The sequence below is a fragment of the Bos indicus genome, chromosome 22, assembly GCF_029378745.1.
Source record: "Bos indicus isolate NIAB-ARS_2022 breed Sahiwal x Tharparkar chromosome 22, NIAB-ARS_B.indTharparkar_mat_pri_1.0, whole genome shotgun sequence".
NCBI classification, from domain to species: Eukaryota; Metazoa; Chordata; class Mammalia; order Artiodactyla; family Bovidae; genus Bos; species Bos indicus.
Window position 1 is genome coordinate 5,263,176 of NC_091781.1, and position 21,673 is coordinate 5,284,848.

Sequence of the window (21,673 nt, forward strand, 5' to 3'; positions counted from 1 at the left end):
ACCCAAGACCAAGGCTTTCCCCTTTTCTGCTCTGCTCTTCTGTGCTTATCACTTTTTAATTTAGGGTCATCACCTCATGGCTACAAAGTGGCTGTGGGAGCTCCCTACATCATGGTCTGATACAACACAGTTTCTGCATTCATGGTAGAAAAGGGGAGAGAAGGCTCTCCTCTTGTGTATACCAACTCTCTCAGAAACCAAAACATTTGTTTCCTATTTTCTCCTCATCATATCTGTGTCATAGGGTGACTCTTAGCTGTCAGGGGGGCTGGTTAGATGAGCATCAGGAGACAGAAGGGAGATCATGATGCCTGGTGAATACATAATTAACTATGTCTGATGCAGCCTTCAGAGCACTTACCAAATTAGTAATCAAACAATTCAACAGGCAGGCACACTTTGCTCACCGTCTCCTCTGTGAGATCATATGCCCTTTGACTATGGGGAACACATCTGTTTCTAAGCCCAGCAGCAGTGCTGTGCCTGACCTGTGTAGGAAGCAGCTGGTGGTGGGAGAACAGATGAAAGTACGAGAGAACAACAGAGGCAGAAACCAGGAACAAAATGGGGAGAAAACTCCCAGCACAGAACTCAAGCGGATGGTCGTCTCTCATACCTCCCAGCTCAACTCTGCACTCCAGTTAATTTGCAAACAGTCTTTCATCAAAAAAGGGCAGTTTTTGAAAGTGCTGCATTCTCTGCACCGTGAACACAATTTTCCTAACCTCTTTATCCCTGCCATGTGAGCAGACATGGGGACTATAGTTTACATTGAGATCTAGGAATGAATTCTTCGGCAAAAATATTTTAACCACTGTTATAGAGTTAGATGATCCAGAAAATTTTAAACTGCCTCAAGGACATGAATGTAAATCAGTTCTTGGCTAAATCACTCCAAATATCATTCAACAAGAAAAATTTATGAAAGCTAGAAAGTTATTTAAAAGAAGAGTCATAAAATTGGGGGTTTACATTTTCCACTCCTGAGAGCATCACACTAACGATAAAGAAGTCATCCAGACGACTGGATGAGGAGAAAGCAGATGCAAAGTGCCTGGAACTTGAAGGATGCTCGGCATAGTATTTTTGTTCTTATATCTGGACCACAGGAACCTGATTTACTCCTAACTTTTTCATGTCCTATATATGTAATTGTAGGCAAGTTGAATATATTCTTTGGCTCATAAATAGTATAGCAATCTTACACCACCTTCCAGTTATAACATGCAGTCACTCTACTATTTAAAAACTTAAGTTAATAAAAATTAAATGGCATTGAACACAGTCCAGAGTAGCCAACCTAATAAAACATGAAGGAATAGATTCATATTCCCAAGATGCAGAATCTGTTCATAGTTTCTGATGAGCATTTTCTCTGGTCATCTCAAAACACAAAGGGCACTCATTGATATACAAATACCACAAAATATTTTCTTAAAGAAAGTTGTGACACAGACAAGATGAGATTTCAGATTTTAAATATGGTTGTTGTTTGAAATAAAATTCCTTAAAAAGAGAAAATGACTTTAGCGTTGGCAAAGGGAGTCCCCTAAGAAAAAGATGTAAACAGATGGCTGAGAAAGATCACCCACATGCTGCACGCAGATCTTGAGGCGGCATTTCTAAGAATGAGGCAGCACTTCCCAGCCTGGGCCACAGCCCACAAGGATCCTTATTTAACCCACAGAAAGCAGAGGGTTTTCACCTCTAACCAAGAGCAACCTCAGCCTGCTTGCCTCACAGCGATCCAGACCAGTCTCCAGCACTCCCCAGCATTCCAACAGAAGCTAAGTACCAGTCGCTTGAGACAGGCAATCCTCTAGTAAATCAGGGTTTGAGATCAGCCCTGAACCAACGTCTTCCCATAAAAATGGGCTGTTAAGCCCCAGCTAAGCATATTAGGCATTCAATTTAATGTGTGACACACATCTGCTTCCCTTTCTCAGGGAAGAGAAGTTTCAAGATAACTTAAATCCTGGACTTAATCAAGGGGAAAAAAAAAATTTGGCAATGTTTAAAACTGAGCTTTAAAATACAACCCCAAAGAGAGTGAGGGAGACCATTTAGCTATAACTAATGAGATTATATAACACCTAAATCAAATACAGGTTACCTGAGCTGAAGTACTCCATCTTTTATCTGGGCCCATTCATCTTTCCATTTGATGCCATCGACACTTACCAAAGACTGTCATCTACCTCTGGCCCCAGGCACAAAACACAAGCAAAAAGGCAAATCTGGGAATCCACCCCCCTCCAAGCCCAAAGGCCACAAGAGGAAAACTCACAGATTTGTCTTTGACGAGGAAAGCGCAGCACTGAATCCCAGCCATCAACATTTTGTGTGGGTTCCACGCCACAGAATCAGCTCTGTTACGTTAAACAGAGGAAAAAGCAGGGTAAGGAGGGGAGACTCAGCTTCTTCTGGTGGGAAGAATGCTATGACCCACTGCAGGCGCATTCAGTATTCACGGCCAAGTCAGCGCTCCAGAGGACTCCTGGTGTGAGTGGTTTGGGGAGTTTGTTGTTTGGAGATTTTTTTTTTTTTTAAAGCAAAACAATTACTTAGTTTTGGGCCTATTATCAAAATGTCACCTAAGGGGGCAAAGTCCAGAGAGATCCCCTTGCCTGAAGAAAAGGCACCGGGCCTGGGAAACAACACTTACCTGTGGATACCCTGCAGGAGCCTGCGGTGCTTCCTGGACATCAAGGCTGAGCCACCCCAAGAAGCCTGTTGAGACAGTGATACAACCCAAACTGCATTATTTCAGTGGTATTTGTTCACCAGCCAGTTGTCATTTGATACTGTAAGTCAGTTTCAACCAATATGGAGTCTAGGAATTTTTAAAAAATTATTTATTTTTAATTGAAGGATAATTGGTTTCTACCATACATCAACATGGATCAGCCATAGGTACTCAGATGTTCCCTTCCTCTTGAACCTCCCGCCCACCTCCCACCCCATCCCACCCCTCTAGGGTGTCACAGAGCCCTGGTTTGAGTTCCCAATGGACTCTGGGAAATTTTGATCACGAGCTGTGCTCAGGTGATCTGAACCTCATTGCAATAGAAGGGTCTCCACTGATGCTTAGGAATTAAATCCCCACATTATAAAAAGACTGGTAAGTAACTCGTTGAGTTGCCTGTGGACAAAAGACACAGTCCACATGCTCTAAAATCTTAGAATCTAAAGTACACAATGGTCCTTCAATGTTGACAACTCCAACAAAAGTTAAGAAAGAGCCCAATATCATATGGAAAGACACGGCAAGACTGTGCACCATGGATGTGGAGGAGGAAGGAAATGAGAGGTCTCCAGGTTCTCAGAGCATTGCAAAAGCTGAGCTCACTGGTGGACAGCAAAGAGTGGCTGCAAGAGCAGCCTTCCCGTTCAAGGCTGGCCAGGGGCAGGAGAGAGAGTCACCCAGGCTGCACCCTTCAAGGAGGGGCTCACTTGCAGAGTTGGGCTCTTACATGACCCTGGGAGTGAATGTCTCATTAAGTTTTCAAGTACCAAGCTGACGTTCTTATTTCTCACACTGATTCTTCCTCCCTCCCCTCCAGGCTTACTGACTCTGGGATTTCCTTTCCTCTCCTTATTGTCAGCTCTCCTCTTCTTTGCTTGAAACAATTATCTGCCCAATGAACCCTAAGGAACCTCGACTGCCTCACATTCCAGTCCTGCTTGCCTGGACTAGACTCTCCAATGACCCCAGAAGTTCCCAAAGGTTTGTGGGCCAAAACTGGTACACAGGCACATCCTCAAGATTCCCAGATAAGGGACTGACGATCAGGATTGTCACTCAAGCCCCCTTGTCCCTGCCCTTGTCTCCCACCGTCATTCATGACGGACCATGTGTGACCCAGGCTGAGCTGTGGAGGCAACTGCCCTCAGGCTCTGGGAAAACTTGATCTGAACCTGCTAATTGAGGCCCCCCAGGCCTGGGTTTTAAGAACTTGACCCTCTCAAACATGATAATCACTTCCATTTTAGGTTCTTTTTACTTCTCGTATACACCCTAAACTCTAAGTTGCCTGCTTTTCTCAATTCTCTTATTTAACTTCTTGAGAACCTACCAGTGGCAACTAGGGGAAGGGTTAATCAGGAAGACTCAGCCACACCCAGTACCCTCACCCTTTCTGCCCAACTCACACAGCTGCCCTCCCTGCTGCCTCCTCCACTGCCCTCTGCCTCTTCTTCCTCCTCAAGAAGCAATGTTCTGCCCATCTTAGTGAGCTGGGCTACAGTTTTAAAATCCCACGAGCTCTTTCAAGGCATCAGTTCACTGGTTTACAGGGTGCTTAGGCATGGTTGGGGGCTTCCCTGCTGGCTCAGACAGTAAAGAATCCACTTGCAATGTGGGAGGCCTGAGTTCGATCCCTGGGTTGGGAAGATCTCCTGGAGGAGGGCACGGCAACTCACTCCAGTATTCTTGCCTGGAGAATCCCCATGGACAGAGGAATTTGATGGGCTACAGTCCATGGTGTCTCAAAGAGTTGGACATGGCTGAGCAACTCAGCACAGCACAGTATTGGCAGGGTTAGAAACAGCTAAGCCACAAATACATTCCTCAAAAGAACTAAGGAGAAACACAACACCCCGATGCCAGCGTCCTCCTTATACTGGCTTCCCTCTGTAACTTCCTCATTCCAAAGCTCACCACAGCATCAAACCAATGGATGTCACTACGGACCTCTGAGTTAGGAGCCACGGGGACCGTTTGCCTCTGTTTTTCTCTTTAAGTAACTAGTTAATAATCTTAAATTGTAGGGCTAATCTTGAGAGGGAAGTGGAGGCAGGGTGGAATGGAAAGACGGCAGCTCCTAAGAGCCCCAGATTTTCAGTGTAGTGTTAGCCATCTTCTCCAGGACGAGGACTTGGGATGGAACGCAGGTGAGACACCGCAGGAAGTGTGGCTGGGAGCGTGAGGATTTGCAGTGGCTGCAGCCTCTGCTTCAGAGAAGAGCTGGACTAGCCCTGAAATCCTGGTCTCAGGCAGAGGCTGCAATAACCCTGGCTCTCACAGCCAAAACTTTCAACACGACTAAGGTTTTTCTTATTCAGTTGTTTAAAAATGCATTGTGATTAACTAAATTTCGGACACTATCAGATGTAAGGGAACCGTTTTTTTGTGGGCTGCTGAGAAAGAAAAAAATATGACATCAATATACCAATTAGGTATATTAAAGATGTAAAAAAAATATTTTCAAAATAATAAGATACAGTATACATGCTGGCCAACTTGGTTTTAAGGAAAATGCAGAACAAGCAATCTTGATTTCATTTTTAAAAAGAAACCCAAGTAAATACCAGTTTTAAATATTTTAAAGGATCTTTAAAATACCCTCTACAAAACTTCAAACAGGCCAAAGTTATCACTGTAATGTTATTAATTTTTTTATCTTTCAAATGAATAAACTTGGTATAGAAAGTTTCTTCAAGAAAAGTTACATGTTCCTGCATAGAATTTGTTCAGTGGGACTTCCCTGGTGGTCTAATGGTTAAGACTTCAGAGGACTTGGGTTCAGTCTCTGGTCTGGGAAGATCCCACAGGTGTGGAGCAGCTAAGCCCGTGCGCCCCAGCTATTGAGCCCATGTGCCTACAGCCTGTGCTCTGCAACAGGAGAAGCCGCTGCAATGAGAAGCCTGCAGACAGCAATGAAGAGGAGCCCCAGTTGCCACAACTAGAGAAAGCCCATGGGTAGCAACAGAGACCCAGCACAGCCAAAAAATAAATAAAAAATTTTAAATGTTCATTAACAGAATGATGTCTGTAATATTAGAGGGTGAGTATTGTCTCAGTGTTAGAGCCAATTTCTTTAATAAGTCACACAAACAGTTGTCAAATTTAATCGAATACTACAAACATGCAAACAGAACAATTTTCATGGTTCAAATATTTCCTTATAAAAGGGTTTTCTTAAAAAATTCAACCTCTGATTTTTAAAAAATCTAGAGAGGTTTTCATTCACATCTTTTCAATCACAATTCTCTCTAAGCCCCATAAATCTCTTAACATCATTCCCAATTTGGAAAGTGCTATAGTTACTCTGTTTTACATAAACTATATAATCCATATTTGATGTTTCTTTTATGAGAGTAGAATGTTTAAGTATAACTGCTCATATATTTGATTTTGCCCCTATTTCCACAGTCACAAAAGTACTCACTTCATATTATCTTTCAGGACATAATGTATTATTATACTTCTAAGTCTATAAAAATCAGTAACATGTAAGTTGAAATGTGAACAGATACAAACCCTACAATCTCATTGAAAGAAGTCACAAAAAATAATTTACCTGACATATTACCATTTGCATACTAATCAAGCCTGTAACTCTAGAGAGCTTCAGATGACTTCTGCTGCTTTTACCAAATAGTAGTATACATTCAATGAAAGCTTTGAGTTGCTAAAAAGTTCTTTTGATATTATATCATAGAAACCTTACTTTCAATCATCCAAACTATAAAATTAGGTGTAGGTGTATGCCCCAAATGAATGTTCAGTGAGTCAAAAATATTGTCCTTTCATTGTCTGATAAGGAAGGTATGAACTCACTGGAGGAGAGTTTCCTGAAGTCTCATCTTCAGGTTCAATGGTTCTTTCTACCAGGTTGAATCAAACTAATTAACTGCTGGTGTCATCTACAAACAAAGTCAGAAAGCTCAACAAGCATTCTTAACCAGCTAAACTCAATTTTTTAACCCTGAATAAGTAGAATTTTAAGTTACTTTTAATTAAGGAAAACTATATTATGAGCAACCCCAGGACCTACAGAACTAATCACACAAAAAGGCCAACCCTTTAAGTTAGAAAATTATAAAGAATATATATTATCCCAGTCACTCTCCAATAGCTATCTATGATAGACCCAGATAAAAGCTGTTTTAATTACAGCATGCAGTGCACCTATGCAGCTTTTGGCATTTTCCAACTGACTGGAATCACAGAACATTAGAGCTGCTGCTGCTAAGTCGCTTTCAGTCGTGTCCGACTCTGTGCGACCCCAGAGACGGCAGCCCACCAGGCTCCCCCGTCCCTGGGATTTTCCAGGCAAGAACATTGAAGTGGGTTGCCATTTCCTTCTCCAATGCATGAAAGTGAAAAGTGAAAGTGAAGTCGCTCAGTCGTTCCCGACTCTTAGCGACCCCATGGACTGCAACCTACCAGGCTCCTCCGTCCATGGGATTTTCCAGGCAAGAGTACTGGAGTGGGGGGCCATTGCCTTCCTTTACTGACCACAACAGGCATTTATTTCCCTCTTTACAAATGAAACCAAAACCCAACGAGCTGGGGTCACAATGAAGAGGAGGCAGGTTTGAATCCTAAATCAGCCTCTCGACTCCACAGTGTGGAAGGGGTCCCCCATACTGTGCTGTCTTAATGACAGTAGATCCAAGGAAATTATCCAGGAGAGAAGAGGAAATAAGAGGAAACCTGGAAAACTAAGACAAAATACCCATCGAGTCTTGGGTAGCTTCTTCCTTATTACCTAACAGGATATGACATGTTTATCTCCCTAATCGGAAATATTCTTGCTTGCGCTCAGTGGCTCAGTGGTATCTGACTCTTTGCATCCCTATAGACTGCAGCCCACCAGGCTCCTCTCTCCGTGGACTTTTTCAGGCAAGAAGACTGGGGTGGGCTGCCATTTGCCTTCTCTGGGGGATCTTACCGACCCAGGGATCAGGAGGACACACATCTCTTGTGTCTCCTGCATTGGCAGGTGGATTCTTTACCACTGAGCCACCTAGGAAGTCCCAATTGGAAATATATGTACATTTAGATACAAATAGTTGGAGAGCTCATATCTAGCTCCTGAGAGTATGAAAAACTTCCCACCAAAGCTGCAGAAAGGCTACACGGTTTAACAGACGGGCACACAGGGGTGAACTTACGTCTACATGGAGCCAGAGGCCGTGCCTCTCGCAGATGTCCGCTATCTCATCCAGAGGATCGAAGGCCCCCAGCACAGTGGTACCAGACGTGGCACACACAAGGAACGGAGCTGCGCCCTGCGAGAAGCACCCACACGTCAGAGTTCAAGGATCGTCATCATCACCACAGAATCCGTGGCACAGTTATACATCTGGACATTTATGTGGTTTCTTTGGAGACAAACATTCATTCAGTGAGTGTGTTTACATTTTTCCATCACATGGCCTCTGCCTGATATGATAAGTCACTTCAGTTGTGTCTGACTCTTTGCAACCCTGTGGACCATAGCCGGCCAGGCTCCTCTGTCCATGGGATTCTCCAGGCAAGAATACTGGAGTGGGCTGGCATACAAACAGCTTAAGAAAACAGAAAATGCCATGATAATAGACTCCTTTGTCCCAACTCCACATGCCTTCTTATTCTCTCTACTCATTTTCTTTCTTAAGTCTTCTCTAGCTTTCCCAGATAGAAAGTGAATAAGCTAGCAACTAAGATTTGGTGCTGCCAAGTAAATAAATAAATTAAAAAAAGAAAGAAAGTGAATAAGTTGAACTCCCATGGCAAAATGGCTTGCTCTGTGGTTCCTGATTCCCTCCCAGGGAGACCCCCTTAGCAGCTCCAAAACAAGAAGGAACAGGCCTGGGAGACAGACGACAGCCCCAGGGGCAGGCCTCCCAGGCCTGTCTGCTGGTCACCTGGTAGCTACAAGGCAAGGGATGTGCTGGGGACAAATCTGGTGACAGAGGGGATACAGTAACCTCACTGGGATGCACTCCCCAAATGAGAGCCGTGATAGAGAAAATTATTAGAATGTGCTGGAGAAGAGGACCTGTGTCTTTCTGCCATGATAATTCCTCATCTAGCCCACAGCTGCATCTTGCAGAGGGAGCAGGTACCGTGAGAAACGGGAGGAAAGGAAGAATGTGGGAACAGGAATGCTAACTCCCGCCAAGAGAGCCCAGCAGGCGTCCTGGCCCCATGAGAGGTTTTATGGCAGCCATGAAGAAGAGAGCACAGGAGGCTATTTCCAGACAGAGCCATCCCAACGTGCTGGCAGGGGTGTGCTTCTCTGTGGGGAAGTGCCTTGAGGGGAAAATCTGCAGACAAAGATGGGGGTGGGGAGCTAAAGTAGAATCCTGATCCAGAGCACCAGGAGTCAGGGACAACGATGCTTACTTGTCAAAGTCATTTTAGGATGAGTCCTTTTCCCCTCAATTTTGTCTTGAAAGACACTTGTTCTTATAATATATTTTATGTCCCATTTAACAACAGGGGTGTTCTGCTTGAACCAGATTCATTCCAATTTAGCTGACCTTTGACAGAAAGATGTGACTTCCTGGCTTCTAGATGGAGGCCATCTAGAATAAGGATGCTTAACCCCCATCTCCAGGCTGAAATGCAGAGGAATCACGGTGATGGTACACAGCGGATCCACCTGCCGGGTGGGGAGGTGGCCGTGACCCGTGGAACCCAGCCCACTGAGCCTCTTGGGAGCAGGGCCTGTGGCTGACAGAGCCCCTGGGAACCATGGGCTTCAGGGCTTCTGTCCTGTAATCAACTACCAACGGATTATGTCTTTATCATGCCCGTGACCTAAATGAAATGCGACCAAATTTACATCAGTCATTGAAAGCAACAGAAAAAGTAATTTACTAAAACCATTGAAGGTGTCTTTAATGCTGGGGCTTTCCTTATAAATTCTATGACATCCTGACAATTGTGAAAAATATCTGTGATAGCTATTATAGCCCATTAATGAGTTTTCCTCACCCTTTTAACAATCTAGCTACAAATACAAGACCCAGAAATTAAACTTTTGTAATCTGGATTTAACCTTCTATGTTTTTCCCCTTTCTCATATCTCATGCTATTAATGAGAAAACTCAGTGGAAATAATATTGATTGTGTGTTGCCAATCAGCTGAATTCTCTAACAAAGTTTGTCATTTCAAATGCTCATACACAAAAATACCTCCACTTATTCAGCGATCATCTTAGTCTTCTTTTTTTAAAATAAGCACTTTAGAACCTCTGCTGCTTCTGTGGCTTTCACCATCTTTATAATGGCATCAGGGTAAAGGTCACAGCTCAATCAATTAAAAAAATTGATTGTGGTTGGTCAGGGAATTGAATCCCAGAAGAAAAACAGAGTTGATGTACTATCTACTACCTCTGTAACAGCACTAATTAAAAGTTTAAAACAACAACAACAAAAAAACTAGGTCTGAAGAACTGAGAAAAAGAAACTAGTCATGAGATATGAAGATCTCAGAATGGATGCAAGATCGGTCCTCAGTGAATCCAAGCTCAAGTTCAACTGATGAAAGGAGACCGAGACAGGCCAACTCTAACCCTGTTGCCCTTCTTTCAAATGTGCCTAAAGCAATTCTTACTTTTTAAACACTTCCCGTTTCAAGTTTTCAGCTTCAGATATGCCCCTTTCATGGACTTTAGTTGTCAAAACAAACAGAAATTTGAACGATGAAAATAATGATGACTGCTGTGGAATAAAATCCATCCAGTATGTCAGAAGATGAGTTCTTCATGATACTTTAAAAAGAAAAAACTGTTTGGCTATCTTTCAGGATGTTTGGTAATTCACTCACTATTGTGAAAATTGGTAAATAAGCGGGAAAATAAAATATTGATCCTGTCTTGGCTTGTTCAAACTGTTCCTTAGGGTAACTAAATAGGGATGAAGGAGCAAAACTGTTTATAATAGTAGGCCTGCCACTAAATGAAGAAGGGATGAGACGATTAGCTAGGACATCACTAGTGAAATAGTGGGTCCAGACAATGAGGACAAATGGCAGCGAGGTCCACGAGGTGAGAGGCTGATGCAGTTCTGTGATAGATGGACTAATAATGTTATCCCAAAGGGGCCCAAGACGTTTGCTGACTAAAGGGCAAAATGCCACCCATGAAGGCTTCTTGGTAAAAATTCCAACCTGAATCTCCCCAAGTCTCAATATCTAACAGCCAAACAGAAAATATAGAAAACAGATGGGGAGGTATAGGAGCACTTAAAGTCAAATTATCAATGGAATCGACAAAATCTACCATCTGGAAAACTCTACAGGAGAAAGGACTTGGTTTCTCCAGTGGATCACTTGCAGGGGAGATAAAGGAAAAGAAGGCTGTGGGTGGGAAAGCATTTATGTGATAAATCAACCAAATGCAACACGTGGACTTTATAGGAATCCTTATTCAGACCACCAGCTAGTTTTTATAAAGGACAATGGGAGAAAATCTAATGAGTGAATACTGGATAATGTTAAGAGCTTATTCTTTCTTATAAGTGTGTTGTGGGTTTTTTTTTTTTTAAGAGAAAGTATCTTTTACAGATATACTGAATTATTTGTAGATATCATAATGTATAGGATATGCTTCAGAATGATCCAGTGGGAGGGAATGGGAGCAGAAGTTAATGATGGTGAAATTTGCATGACCTGTATGTGTAATCTCATTATATTAGGTTTATATATATTTAAAATTTTCCATAATGAAAAGTTTGAAAATTCAAGAAAGAAAAAAAGAGAAAGAAAGAAAGAAAGGGAAGGGTGAAGGAAGGATGGAAGGAAGGAATCATATGAACCATACAAAGAGCGGAGTCAATATTACCTGCCAACAAGCATTAACAACATAAGTTCCTTTTGATAGGAGCTTCCGTAGAAAAAGATACAATTAGATTTTTTAAAAATAGATAAAACTAAAGGTGACATCTGTAGTCCACAGCAGAAAGAACAGGTTTCAATGTAGAATTTTACTCAAGAGGATAAAGAAATCGGATAACCTCTACCACAAGACAACTATCAAATCCATTTGTCAATGGAATGTTTTAAAAATATAAATCTAAGGACACACACCAGAAGCCAGTATATCTGCAATAAAAGCAGAACGTTTACATAGAGAATTTCAAACCAAATACAGTGATCGAGCATGCTCCAGATAAGGTGAATTCTGGAGAAGTTAAAAAATTATAAAGAGTACAAGAACAGAAAAACAGAAATATAATGTTAAAATTTAAAAAATAAAAATAAAAGAACCCATCCCTCAGTATGAAGCCCTCTGAGGACAGAGAAACTTCTATCAAAACTCAAAATCCGAACACACCTGACGCAGTGGCTGCCTATTGGAAAGAGATGGGAGAAGGGTCTGAAGCTTCGCTGGCTGTGGGGCTTCCAGGGGATGGGAAGGATGCATGGAAATGGCTGTACGTAATCCATCAGTCATTTGGCCCAAGAAGAAAGATGGTTGATGTCAGGCTTAAAAATAAAGCAGATATCGGGGCCAGGCTTTGCTGCAGTACAGCAGGTCACCAGGGCCATGCCTTGCCTCCTCCAGCAATGGGCAGGCCAGCTTTCAAACATTCTAGGAAGCCAAGGAAGAGAGGACAGTCTGCCAGAGCAAAAATACTAGGCTCAGACCCAACGGGGGTGATGGTTACGGATGGGCTTCACATGGAAAAAATTCAGGAGGATCGTTTGTTCAAGAAGTCAGAAACTACCCTGAATGCAGCCTGGAGGTAACTGGTTTGGCCTGAAGCATCCTCAGCGTCAGGAGTTATACAGCAGTAAGAGAGGCCAGAACAAGGTTGTGAAGCTTATTCTAGGCAAGGACCTGGTACAGAGTGACATCAGTGTTTCAATAGGCTCCAGCCCCCTGGGAATGAGCACATTCGAGAAGCTCCACAGAACACGCAGAGCAAGCACCAGACACAGCACCTCTGTAGATGAGCTACCTCCGTCCACCCTAAGAGGACCTCTTCTCTCCCCGACACACAGACAGGCGTCTGGCCGCTGCCCCGCATCCTCTCCTTCATGCCCAGACACGTGCACGTTTCCCCTCCCTCCCTCTTCTTGCCCACGCACCTCTTTCTTGGCCTCCTGCACGCGCTTCTCCAGCTCCTCAGGTTTCATCTTACCTCTGAGAGAACAGATTTGTGACACAGTCACACTCAGCAGTGAACAGACGTGGGACAGCTTTGTAAATGGTATCAATCCCCCCGCCACCGCCCCGGCCAGGCTTCTGGATCCTGTCCCCGTTACCTTCCATCTGTCTCCACAAAGCACACATTCTCAGTACCAATCCCAAGAAAGGAAGCAGACTTCTTCATGGAGTAATGACACTACATTCAAAGAGGCGAGGGGGAGAGAGAGACACGGATACATGGCATGAAAAAGGTACTGCTTATTAGCTACATGGGTGTGCGTCACACGGCTGAGCCCAATCTCTGGAATCGTACTGCCTTAAAACATAAAAAGCATTCAACTGAGCTCTGCAGTATGGTGGTTAAAAACACTGACTTCCCCTGGGATCCGAGAAACCAAGATTTAATTCCAGGTTTTCCCCTACAGATATGGGCCCTTGAGCAAAGAATGCATGCTCTCTGAGCCTCAATTTGCTAATCTATAAAGTGGCTATATGGGTCCTCCTCCATCTGCTTGTCATGGAGTTAAAATGGTTAATACGTGTAAACAGTTGGCACAGAGTCTGGTGCATGAACAAACTTGGCCACTGAAGGTTGTTGTTTTCCGTAACACTGAGGAAAAGTTTCTCTTGATGCTTCTAATAAAACTCAGTATTAATGGAAACAGAATCTAATCCACTGCTGACTCAAAAACCCTCTAAGGGGCGATCAAGACTCTGTCTCAAAAACTGTAATCACAGACCACAGAAGAAGCCGTTTTCAAGAGTGAACAATGAGTTATACATGCTGATCAGATACTTGACTAGCCTCGTTTAATACGGACTATAAGACAGAAATTAGACACAAGGGAATGTGGCTAAAATCATAATAACGAAAGTAATAAGTTTGGGATTTTCCTGGTGGTCCGGTGGTTAAGACTCTGTGCAGGGGGCACAGGTTCAATTTCTGGCTGGAGAACTAAGATCCCAAATGCCGCATGGTGCAGCCAAAAAGTAAATAAGCAAAATAAAATCTTAAGAAGTAACACTCACTTACAGAAATCCTATGCGATGTAGCCCTGGCAGGAATGAGGCTAAGAGCTGGCTTTGGAATTAGGTCTTGTCTATTTCTTATTGGCAAATAGCAGTATATACTCTGGGCTGTTGGGCCTTTTTTCCTACATAAATCCAATAAAATAATTAGCACTCAAACACTGGAGATGTTTCTCTTTATACATCAATGTGGACAGGCGGTCAGTTAATTCTTTTTCACGCCAGAAAAACTGAAGGGGCTAAAGGACATTATTGTACCAAAAAAACCTTAGTAATTTAATTTGTAGGTATGAATACATTAAAGGAGTAGTCATGCCTTCACACTTAACTTGATGTATTCCCTCAAATGTGGTAATTTTTTCCCTCTTTTGTCAAGAGAGTTTTATGGAGAGCTCTTTTTTTAACTCTATAAAAATACATGCCGAAGTAACACCATCAGGAGAAATGACATCATCCTAAAAAAATTAATTTCCAAATATCGAATAGGACACATTCGAAATGCCTGTAGGATGCATTCATTTCAGGTTGCTACAAAAACACATGCATAGTGAAGAGTAATAATGTACATGAAAACATAGTTAATTCTCTACTTGCTACATCAGTCCACCATAGCTTAGGTGACAGCTAAGGTGAATTATTTCTCACCAGAGCCTGGGGGCCTCTGGCACCAAACAGCTATTGATTTCATAATGATAAATAGCAGCCTACCCCCACTGACATCTGCCAGTAAGGAAAATCACACTGCTTTGCCCCGAAAAATAGCAACATATCCCCAATCAATGGATCTGCTGAATAAAAAACCTGTCCTCAGAATAAGAACAGCTTCTGGAGCTATTTTTGGGAATCTCTGGGCAAACTGGGAGTCCAATGGCAACCTCAAATGCATAAGGACAGATTTTTTTTTCAAAGCCTGAAAAACTGAAGTCTAAACATCTGAAAACATCAGAGGAGGAAAAGAACCTTGGAAGGGGGAAAAAAAGAAAAGAAAGGAAAGGGTGATGCTTCAGATATACCGAATAGTTTCAAGGGAAGGAAAAACCTAGAAGCCGGAGTTCAGAAGTAACAGCTGCATTTAGACACAAGAATGCCTGCTCCCTTCGAAGAGTAGTCAGTCCTTCTAAGATCCAGTCTCCCCCTGGGTTTCACTGTCCCACAGAAGGTGCACGATTCTCAGCAGGCATTTATTTCTATAAAGACAAGACAGCCAGTGCCCACATGATAGACAGAACTGCATGGAAATTTTCACTCCTGGTTCCAGAAAAGCTTTCCTCTGTGACCTTGATTTTCTCAGAGCACTGCAGTTTTCTGTGCTCATGGGCTGTGTTGTGGACACTCGGAGTCCTGTCCTAACATGCTGACTACTGCAGTGCTCGGATTAGCTTCAGGTGGTGGGGAGAGCAGGGTCGTGAATGTCATGCCTTAGGAAATGAAGAAAAGGAAGTATAGGGACTTCTCCAAGAGCATACAGCTGGCTTGATTCCTAAAGAGGCAGAGCCGGGATCCTGGAGACACCCTGGAAAGCACCTGCTCACCCCGTCAGTGCCTGCGATGGTCCTGAGCCTGGGGCAGCCTCACGAGAGAGCAGGGCCACAAAGCGGGTGGAGTGGGTGAGGCACCTCCAGTGCAAAATTTAAGAAGATGTGACCTTGAGACGTGTACTCTAGTCCCCTCACTGCCTCACCCCAGCCTGGACCCTGCTGGAGAGGAACCAGGACAGCTGGTTGCTGGCCTGGGAGTGAAAAGAGCTTCCTTCCTCCTCGCTTTTGAGTGGCAGACAATATTCACTACTTCATGCTGATTTCCAAAATGATTTGAATGACAAAACTAAGATTTCTCTAAATTTAAGGAATTCCCATGTGCTAAGTCGCTTCAGTCGTGTCCAACTCTTTGTGACCCCATGGACTGCAGCCCGCCAGGCTCCTCTGTCCATGGGATTCTCCAGGCAAGAATACTGGAGTGGGCTGCCATGCCCTTCTCCAAGGATTGAAACCAAATCTCTTACGTCTCCTGCATTGGCAGGTGGGAACTTTAACACTAGCGTTCATATCTAACTGCTAATCAAGCTACAAATGTTTTTTACTTTAATTATTTTTCTCCAAAAGTTCCCTTTTCTTTGGCTCCCCTCTGGCAAGGCTCAGACGCTAATCTACCAGCACCTTGGTCTTGGAGGTCCCAGCCTCCAGATTTGTTGAGAAATACATGTCTGTTGTTTGGGCCACAGGTTCTATATTTTGCTAGAGCAGCCTGAGCAAACCAAGACACAGGTCGAGTTTGGTTTTCTGGCTTCATCTTCTGCTGGCATGTTAGCCAAAGCATATATTTTGCCTCTTTTCGCACACACATCTCCAACAGAGATTTTAAAAAATACTCAGCTCTTGGTTTCACAACTCCACAAAGTTTCCATTTCTTTTCATGCCCAATTTGCCAGCTACACCTGTGTTACTGGTCTTCCCCAGGCATCATCTTCATTCTAGTCTTCCACAGAATTTCTTCCCCACTTCCAGGGCAATTATTCCATAAAAGAACTCTAGTACATTTTATTTATTTATTCTTAACTAATTTATTTATTTTTGGCCATGCCACATGACATGCAGGATCTTAGTTCCCTGACCAGGGTCTGAATCCACTCCCCCTGCAGTGGAAGCACAGAGTCTTAACCACCAGACAGCCAGGGATGTTCCTCTGGTATCTTTTAAACCAAATGAAGAATGAAAAAAGGCAAAAGTATCACTGTGCTGATAGCAGGGCCCTTATTTAATCAGCCTTTCTAGGCGGGGACATAGCAATTCAAATGCAGAAGGGACTCTGCATTTCTGATATGCTAGGGTTCCTCCACCTGAAATATCAAGGGTTGGAATCCAGGCAGGAAATTCTACTACATCATCATCTCAAGAAACCAAGCATTTCCCCTAGAAGTCCACATTCCTAAATATTCTTCTTTTGCTACAGAAAGAACATCTTGTGAGGAAGGGCCTGGGGAGGTAAGTTCAGAATCTCAGAGGAGATGACTCCTCCTAGCTGCCCCCAACTCAATGTCCACTCTGCATTTAGTGCTGAGCTGACCAATAGTCAGGCAGGACAGGGGAAACACATGGGGGTGGTCAGGTTCCTGCACAGATTATACTTTTGTGATAATAAGATAACTTCTGCTCTTGGAAGAGAGTAACAGATACAGGAAAGTTCAGTTGGACTTAGCAGAGAACTGTCAGATTTTGCCCATCTCATGTGTTTGACAGGAGCCCTAGGAGTACTGCAGGAGCTACAGGAGGGGACGTGGGGAAAAAGCAGTGGTGGGATGGACAGAGGCCCCCACTGGAACCACAAACAGGAAAAATAAAAAGCATCCTTTCCAAGTAAGACAGCATTTGAGCTGCACCCCATGTTGGTGTAGCTGGGTCGTTCTCTCCTTCTGAGCGCATGTGTGCTAAGGTGCTCAGTCGTGTCCGACTCTGCGACCCCACCGACTGTACCCGCCAGGCTCCTCTGCCCAAGGGATTCTCCAGGCAAGAATACTGGAGTGGGCTGCTGTTTCCTCCTCCAGGGGATCTTCCTGACCCAGGGATTGAACCTGTGTCTCCTATGTCTCCTACACTGGCAGGTGGGTTCTTTACCACCAGCGCCACCTGGAAAGCCCTCTCTTCCTCCTATTAAGATATACCATTTCTGTCTAGTATGTGCCAGGCACTACTCTATATGCTCTAACTCATTCGATCTCTGGTGATAACTAAGCTCACGTGGATGCTGGGTCGTTTTTATGGCTCCAGACTGTTCACCGCCCCCTGCACCCAGTCCCTTCTCCCGGCAGCTGTGCAGAGAGTCCCCTTAAGAGGTGAAGCCTATTTCCCTACTTCTTGGATCTGGGTTCCTATATGCAACTCACTTTACCAAGAAAGTGAGGGGGAAACGACAACGTGCCAGTTCTGAGCCCAGAACTCAAGAGGCCCAGTGTGTCTCTGCTGTTTTTCACCTGCACCGCTGCCATGACAATGCTGGGCCAGCCTGCGGGAGCATCCCTGTTGTCAGCCCAGCCCACCCACGCCCCGAGCAGCCATGGGCCAGGCAAGCCCAGCACTGCTCAGCTGTCCCCAGACCGGAGGGGCATGTCTGGCTAGAGCTGCATGCTTCTGGGTTGAGGAGCAATTTGTTACATTAGAGCTGACTGATACACTCATCTTTATAAATTAGGAAACTGAGTTACAGCAGGATTCATCAACTTACCCAGGTCACTCAGAGAGTAGGCAGTGGAGACAGGAACTGGCCCCAGGCAGCCTAGCCCCAGGCCTGCACCCCCACCCACAGGCTGACCTCTCACTTCAGGGGGGTTGTGGTGACATCCCCTTGTGTGTCTCTGTGACATCACTGTTACTGAATAGCTCCCTTTCCTAGAAGGGCCCTCGTGTAGGCCGCCCAACTCAGTTTCACAAGGAAATGGGAGCAGAAGACACAGCTGAGATCAGCAGCAATCACCTAAATTCTAATAAATAAGACACTCAAAGCAGAGATTCACAGAAAGAGGTGGCACTTTGAAATTAAGTCTTCTCTTTTCTCCAATAACGTTCCAGACTATAAATCTTGAATAAAAGGTGATATACAAAAGAGGGTGGCCAGGACTTACAATATCAAATGCATCAGAATTTCTTTTGGAATTAAATACGATGCTGTACATAGGTGCATGACTTACACACTGACAAAAAGCACCCTTGGGAGCCCTCAAACCAACAAGCCCTCTTCCATGACATGTTCATTTTCAGAAAATCTGTATCTCATATCAAAAATAATTTTTTTTTTTACCTCTGCAGATGTGAAAAGGATTAATCTTGGCAAGCCAGACAGCCCCTTTTCCTTAATATCAGGACAGTACTTGTATCTGGCTAAATTCATGGCATACATATTGGACACTGAACCACCTGTGAAAACAAAAATGGAAACATGGATAGCATGATGTCATTGTCCCCAGAGCGCCAGCCACAGTGGGGGGCACGGATGGCTGTGGGCACGCCTGTCTAATGACAAATGGCTGTCAAAGTCAAGGGAGCACTCCCCTCCCATTCCTTTTACACACGTCCTCATCTCTAGCTCCAGAAGTTTTGGTCTAGTCTCTCATTCTGGAATTTTTCTAAACTCAAAGCTTCCATCTATGGATGTAGGGCTGGTATCCATGTCTCCACAGTTAATAGTAATAATATTCTTTCTGTCTTTAATCAATAAAATGACAGCATGTGCTCCTCCCTGGTCCCCAAGAAAGACTGTAGGGGAAACAAAATACAGTTCAGGAAACTTCTCAAGTAAAATGAATTGATAAGCTTGATAAACATGTCATAGCCCTTCAAATTCCCACCAGTAGATCAATTCATTTGTGTTGGATATAAATCCAAAATTGTAGACATCTCTCTTGTTGGCGTGTATGTCATTTCTGTAGTTTATACAAAATATCATACTCTGGAGAAAGGCACAAACTTGATCCTCCCCAAGTAGCATGATTCATACCTAACTTCATGTCATGTGGAAATCTGCAGGGAGTTGTTCCTCATATTAAGGCAGGAATAAAATTGCAGATGCTTTAATGGAGGCAATAACTGATTGTACTTACCTGGGTTAAATATTCCATCCCCTTCTTTCCAGCCAATAAATTCAATCATTTTCTTCAGAACCGCTTCTTCTACCAACAGAAACACTGGGGACACCTCATACGTATAACTAGACAGAGATAAAAACACTCCACTTGTACGGCTAGAGTCAAACCATCCCTGTGACACCTCATACGTATAACTAGACAGATATAAAAACACTCCACTTGTATGGCTAGAGTCAAACCATCCCTATGGAGTCCCAAGAAATGCACATAGTTTTATTAAACCAAGTGGCTGCTCAAGTGTGGGTAGAGCCTTTGGAAATGAATCCTTCAGAAATGAAGAAATACCCAGAGACCGTGACAGTGCTGGTCATGGCTGGACAAATGCCGGGAGCTGGTGCGCTAGGGACATTAGCTACTTCGAAGTCTTAATTTACAGAAAACTTTTGCTTCCATTGGGAGAGATCAAAGCAGTGCATCTGTAGTCTTTGTATTAGCCATGAGTAGTGGCCATTTTGCTCTTTGGATGCTGTTTTGGAGGTTGGTTAAAGAAAAACCATTGTCGTGGCAACCAGGTTTATTAGGCTACTACCATGAGCTACCCTAGCAGCCAGCTGTAGAGCCTGGGTTTCCTCCACCACACTCCGGTGTTGGTACAAACGGCAACAGCACTATGGACATCTCTTACAATGTGGCAATTTGACTGTAAAGTGCTACCTGGATCCCTGCTGTGAAGGTTTGTGGCTGAGGGTTGGAATGCTGTCAGCAGGGAGCATTGCTAAGTTAACCCCTTTAGGCACGTCCTGTGGTCATCCACACCTGATGACTGGTCCATCTGGAGGACCAACTAGGCCTGGCCACGTGGTCCCGGCTCCAGAACACCCTGCAGGGCCAGGGTAGCTCCAGAGATCCATGGAGTCAGCTGGTGGGGTCTCAGAGCCTGCACCGTGGCTTGACTCCTAACTCTGCCCAGCTGTTTCCTTCCCCTCCAGCACCCACAGAGATCCTAAGGGTTTCCCTTAATAAACACCCTGCCCACTAAGCTCCATCTAGAGCAGCTGCCCAGGAAGTCCAGCCTGAGACAGTTACCAGGTCATTTTGTAACACTTCTTTCTTTCTCCAGAAAGCTGGAGGATGACTACTGTGTATCATCTCCTTCTCCAACAATTCTGTGATTACACTAAATTGAATCTGAGTAAATGTGTACTCTAAATAAGTAAGCTAAAGTAAGCTAAACAGACACATTTAAATTTATAGTCACGGAATTTAATGCAATTATGCTAACATCTAGAAGAAAAAAAAAAAACTTTGGTAAAGAAGGGAAAAAGAACACCTACTGTGTATCACCTCCCTACGTGCCAAGCACTCTACAGACATTACATCATTTTTCAACAATTTAGGTTCTATTTTCAACCATGTTTAGGAAACTAACACATACTAAAAGTGTGAAAAATGGGGACATATGTAAAAAAAAACATATTACACATAAAAGGGAAATAATTATTTCCTTTATAGTATGAAAAAATTACTATTAAATTTGTCTTTGGAAACTACTGCTGCTGCTACTGCTAAGTCACTTCAGTCGTGTCCGACTCTGTGCGACCCCATAGATGGCAGCCCACCAGGCTCCCCCGTCCCTGGGATTCTCCAGGCAAGAACACTGGAGTGGGTTGCCACTTCCTTCTCCAATGCATGAAAGTGAAAAGTGAAAATGAAATCGCTCAGTCATGTCCGACTCTGAGCAACCCCATGGACTGCAGCCTACCAGGCTCCTCCGTCCACGGGATTTTCCAGGCAAGAGTACTGGAGTGGGGTGCCATTGCCTTCTCTGCTTTGGAAACTAGCTCAACTATAAACCTGGAGGTGGAGGAGGGGGTGATACAGAATGTGCTCATGGCTTAGTGAGATTTTGAGGGGCCTGTTCAGCAATTTAATACTTCAAAAGCCTCTAAATATTTCAGTAAAAGAACCCCGATGAGGAGTTAGAAAAAATCCCAGGACTTACAAGGAAAGGGTCACGGAATTGTGTAATTTTACTATCTTTCCTACCACTTATCTCTTCTACCCATTGTAACCTGGTATCTGGGATTGTCTTGAATATTCTACAAAAAATCATCTGACGGAAGTCACCCATGACACCCATGTTGTTAATCCAGGGGATATTTGTCAGTCTTTGTCTTAAACACTCAACAACACGGG

General features: G+C 43.8%; 1 protein-coding gene across 3 annotated transcripts in view; it reads right to left on the bottom strand.

The window, feature by feature from the left end:
• Positions 1-21,673, bottom strand: part of GADL1 (glutamate decarboxylase like 1) — a 194,497-nt gene that overhangs the window by 123,885 nt on the left and 48,939 nt on the right. For all 3 annotated transcript variants that reach the window (XM_019984721.2, XM_019984720.2, XM_070777301.1), the window contains 7 exons: positions 19,493-19,599; positions 18,694-18,809; positions 12,990-13,069; positions 12,813-12,867; positions 7,903-8,019; positions 2,666-2,730; positions 2,288-2,369 (listed from right to left, as the gene is read on the bottom strand). In XM_019984721.2, coding sequence (XP_019840280.2) covers positions 2,288-2,369; positions 2,666-2,730; positions 7,903-8,019; positions 12,813-12,867; positions 12,990-13,069; positions 18,694-18,809; positions 19,493-19,599 — 622 coding nt within the window. The remainder of the gene's footprint in view (positions 1-2,287; positions 2,370-2,665; positions 2,731-7,902; positions 8,020-12,812; positions 12,868-12,989; positions 13,070-18,693; positions 18,810-19,492; positions 19,600-21,673) is intronic.